This window comes from Pyrgilauda ruficollis, unplaced genomic scaffold (assembly GCF_017590135.1).
Source record: "Pyrgilauda ruficollis isolate IOZ18807 unplaced genomic scaffold, ASM1759013v1 scaffold15, whole genome shotgun sequence".
NCBI lineage: Eukaryota > Metazoa > Chordata > Aves > Passeriformes > Passeridae > Pyrgilauda > Pyrgilauda ruficollis.
In genome coordinates this window covers 13,988,669-13,994,154 of record NW_024513654.1, presented here as the reverse complement: position 1 = coordinate 13,994,154, position 5,486 = coordinate 13,988,669, and the positions used below count along the sequence as shown (strand labels likewise).

Here is a 5,486-nt window from a genome sequence, read left to right as displayed (position 1 = left end):
GTCCCGCACCTGCGTCACTGCAGCCCTGAGATCCCCCCGCCCGCCGGGCAGTGTGCCCGGACCCGTCACACCCGGGCACGGCGCCCCGACACCTTCGCGCGGCCCCCGAGCCTGCACCCCGGCACCATCCTGCACCCCGTCACAGCACCGCGGGGCTGCGTGCACCCCGGCTTTTTTAACACTCCAGGGTTATCTGCAGCTCCGGGTGCCCAATGGGGACTGTGCCGTGACCCCGACCGCTGTGACCCCGGGCGCTGCACCCCCGAGCGCTGCACACCCCGCAGCGCAACGCCGCCTCGGGCACGGCATCCCCCGCAGCACTCCGTACTGCACGGGACATCACACTCGGGGATACCTCCCCATCTCTGCAGCTGCGGGAGTCTCCCAGCACCGGGCGCTGCACCGGCAGTGGCGGCTCTGCCCGCCCGCCCGCAGCCGCGGGCCCGGCCCCTCGCAGAGCGGAGCGGCGGCCTGGGGGCACGGCCCGCCATGGGCGGTGCCTGCGTCTCCGCGTCACCGGGCGCGCTCCTCGCCGCCATTGGCCGGCCGCCCGGCGCCGGGGGCACGGCGGGGCAGCCGTTGGCCGGATCCGGGGGCGGGGTCGAGCGCGGCGCGCTGATTGGTCACGGGCAGCGGCGGCCCCGCCCCGCCGGTGAAGGTGAGCGTCTCCTCCAGCGCCGCGCGCCGCCCGTGCCGAACCGGAGCGGACCGGTACGCAGTGGCCGCGCCGCCATGGCCGCCTCCATCTTCGCCGCCGTCCCCCACTCCCCGCCTGTCGCCGTCTTCAAGCTCACGGCGGATTTCCGGGAGGACAGCGACTCGCGGAAGGTCAACCTCGGCGTGGGCGGTGAGTCCGTGGCTCCGTCCTGCTCGGCGGGGCCGTTCCCCGCGGCTCGGGCCGGTCGGTGCCCTTGCGGCGGCTTCCGCACCTGCTGCAGCGGCCGGCGGCGGCGGCGGGCCCCGAGCCCCAAAGGTCACCGGGCCGCGGCCAGCGCCCGGCCGGACGCGGGGGCGTGGGCGGGCAGCGAGCTCCAGCGGGCGTCAAGGTCGTGGGGCCGGCCGGGCCGCCGTCCTCGGTGTCCCGGGCGGGTCGCTCGGGGAGCCGGGCGGCGCAGCGTCACCCCGGTGCAGTAAGGACGGCTGTCCCTTTCCCGCAGCCTACCGCACGGACGAGGGACAGCCATGGGTCCTGCCGGTGGTGAAGAAGGTGGAGCAGATGATCGCCAGCGACAACAGCTTGAACCACGAGTATCTGCCCATCCTGGGCCTGCCCGAGTTCCGGGCCAACGCCTCCCGCATCGCCCTGGGTGATGACAGCCCTGCCATCAAGGAGAAACGGGTATGTGGTGGACAGGGAGCACTGGGGTCCCTGGGGTGTCTCTACAGCAGACTGAGTAGAGGTCCTGCATTTTGGCAGGATTTGGGGGTTTTTCAGACGTGGTCTTTCTTGATTGTAGCTTACTTGATGAACTCATGCACTTGAAACTGTTTGTGCAAGTAGTTGTGGTTTTGGGGAAAAGCCGAACGTGGCCTGTGATTGGAATCCGTGTTTTCCTTCATCTTTTAATAGCCTCCCCACAGGAAACCCAAGTCAGATAATACACCACCTTTCCTGAAATAAACTACTAGCTGAGAATCTGCTCTGTGCCAAAATGTAACAGGAATGGCTGGAGTCTATTTATAATGGTAGAAGTGGTCAGGATTGGGCCTGAGCACTGAAGGAGGTTGAAGACCACTGGAAGGGGATGGCATTCTGACTGAGCTGACCCCAGGGGACACGTGTGGGATCTTATCTGACTCTTGCAAGCACCTGTGCTTCCCATGCAGTGCTAGCAGTGCTGGCCTTGGTGGGCAGTGCTGGCAGGTGTCTCTGTTGCAGGTGGGAAGCGTTCAGTGCCTGGGTGGGACGGGTGCTCTGCGGATTGGTGCAGACTTCCTGAGGCGCTGGTACAACGGCAACAACAACACGGCCACACCAGTCTACGTCTCCACTCCATCCTGGGGTGAGTGCTGCTCTCAGGGAGCCCTGTGGGTCAGCAAGAGGGAGGCACAGCCCTGCTCCCTGCAGGGGCCAGGGCAGTGAGGGAGCAGCCTTCTCATGTGTGTAAGGGGAGGTGCTGGGGCTGGAGAAGGAAGCTTGCTGGAGATAGGATGTGCTTTTCTGAGAAGTTACTTCTTTCCTCAGAGAACCACAATTCTGTGTTTATGGATGCTGGCTTCAAAGATATTAGAACCTACCACTACTGGGATGCTGCCAAGAGGGGTCTGGATCTCCAGGGGCTGCTGAATGACATGGAGGTGAGTAAAACTGGCATGGGATGGGCTGCTTGATGCTGTACTGTCTGTCAGCATCTGCAGCTGGCTAGGCTCTGGTGTGCTGTGCTGGGAAGTGGATCACTGCAAAAGAGGCTGTTGTTGCCCAGAGCAGCTCCAGGCCTCTCCCTGTGCTGTGAGTGCCCAGTCTTGTCCATGTGTGTGTGTGACCAAGATGTGTTCTTTCCTCAGCAAGCCCCGGAGTTCTCCATTTTCATCCTCCACGCCTGTGCGCACAACCCAACAGGCACAGACCCTACTCCTGACCAGTGGAAGCAGATTGCTGCTGTCATGAAGGTATGGGCTGCTGCTGGGGCTAAAGCAATGCTGAGAGGGCATATAGTTCTTGAGCCAGCCAGAGCATTTGCATTTGAAATGGGCGTTTAGGGAATGGCATGAGATGTAGCAGAAGCTGAAAGAGTCCCACAGGGCAGGTGTTGAAGGGAGAGGTGGACAACAGAGTGCTGGTTGTCTGTGCTCAGAGGAGAGATGCACTGCAGTTCTTGCTGTGCCTCCAAGTTCTTGTTTTCACACTCTGGAATGGGCTGTAGTGAGGTTTCTCCTGCTGGAAGGATTATCTGCAGGCAGGTGCTGGATAGTAGCACATGAAGTGGTGCACTTCTTATGTCCTCAAATGCAGTTTTCTCCTGCATTGACTTTCATTGACCAATTTAGTCTTTCTATTCTTTCACCCCAGTAGAAAAAAAGTATTTCTGTCTGATGTTGCTGTACCTTGTTTCCTTTGAAGTCACACAGGAACTCAGTGGTCGTTTTTCCCTCCTACGGGTACTGTGGGGGGTAAAAGAGAGCTTGTGGGGAGGGGATTTCCCTCTAACACTGTTCCTCCTTGCAGCGCCGGAGCCTGTTTCCATTCTTCGACTCAGCGTACCAAGGGTTTGCCTCTGGCAGCCTGGACAAGGATGCCTGGGCTGTGCGATACTTTGTCTCCGAGGGCTTTGAGCTCTTCTGTGCACAGTCGTTTTCCAAGAACTTTGGGCTCTACAGTGAGTGTCTGGCAGTAAGCTGGCCCAGTAGCATCATACCCAGACAGATGGGGCTGGCATGCTGAGGGGTGGGGAATTCTCTGCTGTGCCACGACGTGTGGAACCAACGGCTCACATCTCTTGGCTTGTCCACAGATGAACGTGTGGGGAACCTGACCGTGGTGGGGAAGGATGCAGACAATGTGCAGCGTGTGCTGTCCCAGATGGAGAAGATTGTGCGCACCACTTGGTCCAACCCTCCCTCCCAGGGAGCGCGCATTGTGGCAACTACACTTTCTTCCCCGCAGCTCTTTGATGAGTGGTACGTGTTGCCAGGGCTGGTGTGAGAGTGCAGGGGTGGGAAGCTGTCTCCCTGAGTGTCAGGCTCGGCCAGATGGCTTCAAACCAAATGGGTGCCCATCCTCATGCTCCGCTTCCTGCCTGCTGCAGGAAGGCCAACGTGAAGACGATGGCAGATCGGGTCTTGCTGATGCGCTCAGAGCTCCGGTCTCGACTGGAGGCCCTTGGGACCCCAGGCACCTGGAACCACATCACAGAGCAGATCGGCATGTTCAGCTTCACAGGCTTGAACCGTAAGTATCGAGTGGCCTGTTGAAGGGAGGATTGGGTGGGGGCGGTTGTGCTGTGGGTGAGCTGGGCTGAAGCACTGCAAGCAGGAATCTCTCGGTCTCACTGGAGTTTTGGCATCACTGTGTCTGTGACTGGGGAGGGATGAAGCATCACACAGTATTTTAGTGACCAGTGCTTGAGCTTTTCTGCTTGTTGTGAAAGATTCAAGCATCCCTGACTAGTTCTTTTTTTTGAGCTGTGTGTCACTGCTCTGATCTGATGTCAAATTGTTTCCCCAGCTAAGCAGGTGGAGTACATGGTCAAGGAAAAACACATCTACCTGATGGCTAGTGGGCGCATCAACATGTGTGGTCTAACTACCAAGAACCTGGACTATGTGGCCAAGTCCATCCATGAAGCTGTCACAAAAATCCAATGAAGCACATGAACAACCAAACTTACATGAAGTCACCAAAGCTATAGTGTGTAGTCCATGTCTTTCTCTGCTCATGGCTTGCCTTTTCCCACACCTCTTGGGGTTTAATAAAGATGGGAGCAGTAGCTCAATCAGGGATAATCGTCTTCTGACATTTTTTAAGTGGTCCTTGCACCAGTGCCCCCAGGAGGTGGGGGCAGCATGAGCCACCTTGGCTCTCGTTTCACAACAGCAGCCTGGTCTCCAGGCCCTTAAAGCTCCATCTTTAGCACGTCCAAATCAGCTCCATGTAACTGATCATTTTGATCATGGCAAAGTCTGGTGCCAGTGCAATGCACTGTGTGATAACAGCACAGAGGTTGGGATCTCACATGGCTTGTGAACTAATGTCACTCAGTTGTATTTTGGGGAGGGGTAAAGCTGTTGCTAGCTTCTTCTCTCCACCCGTCCCACCCCCTCTTAATTTCTGAGCCTTATACGAGCAAATATTTGTAATTGTGATAATTGCTTCTTTGTGTTGCTGACATGAAATTAAACCTTCGTCTCTGAATGCTACCCCTGCCTTGTGTGATGTCATGTCTTCAAACCATATGAACCTCTCCCCAGGCTGAGGTTGAAGCCTCAACATCCTGGTTTGTCCACTTACTCAGTTTGTTTCAAGGCTGTCCCTTTTTCTCTCTGGGTGTGTTGCATCTCTGATGGTCACAGCCATTACTAAAGGGGGAGTCTTACTGGGACAGTGTTGTTGAGAGCTCCCTGTGACTGCATGAAGCCAACCAGTTCCTCCTGTATTCATCCTGTGTTCTTTCTGCCCCACTGCCCTGTGCTGCCCAGCTCATCCTGCCTGTCTGTCTGTCTGTCTGTCTGTGGTTGCTTTCTGGATGGTCACGTGTTTCCATTTGGCCATCCCTCCGTGGCCCAGGGCTCCTGGCTTGCCCCTCAGGTGTCAAAAAGCAGATCTCTTCTGTTCATCCTTTTCAGCAGGCTCCTGGTGAACCCCCATCTACTCCCACTTGCTTCAGCCTGTGTTTCTGGCACTGAAAAAGAGCTGGGACCATCTGTTTCTGCTCTCTGCAGTCACTGCAGATCTATTTGTGAGCTGACAGAGCGGCCTCCTGACAGGATCTTGTGAAGAAAGGGGGACAGCTCCTTTCCTTGTGTCAGGTAGCAGTAGTCACTGTTAA

The 5,486-nt window shown here is 57.5% G+C and overlaps 1 protein-coding gene across 1 annotated transcript; it reads left to right on the top strand.

The window, feature by feature from the left end:
- The first annotated feature begins 636 nt into the window (after positions 1–636).
- On the top strand, positions 637–4,438 carry GOT1 (glutamic-oxaloacetic transaminase 1). Its single transcript, XM_041461386.1, has 9 exons — positions 637–847; positions 1,158–1,339; positions 1,880–2,003; positions 2,186–2,298; positions 2,506–2,610; positions 3,167–3,317; positions 3,453–3,618; positions 3,747–3,889; positions 4,166–4,438. The coding sequence occupies exons 1-9, from the start codon at positions 733–735 to the stop codon at positions 4,303–4,305; spliced, it is 1,239 nt and encodes a 412-aa protein (XP_041317320.1). The 5' UTR covers positions 637–732; the 3' UTR covers positions 4,306–4,438.
- The last annotated feature ends 1,048 nt before the right edge of the window (positions 4,439–5,486 follow it).

Bases quoted from the DNA above. Each gene is read 5' to 3' on its own strand.
- GOT1 (XM_041461386.1), top strand. From the start codon at position 733: ATGGCCGCCTCCATCTTCGCCGCCGTCCCCCACTCCCCGCCTGTCGCC. The intron at 3,619-3,746 runs GTACGTGTTGCC...TGCCTGCTGCAG, and splicing joins CCGCAGCTCTTTGATGAGTG to GAAGGCCAACGTGAAGACGA. The intron at 3,890-4,165 runs GTAAGTATCGAG...TTGTTTCCCCAG, and splicing joins CAGCTTCACAGGCTTGAACC to CTAAGCAGGTGGAGTACATG.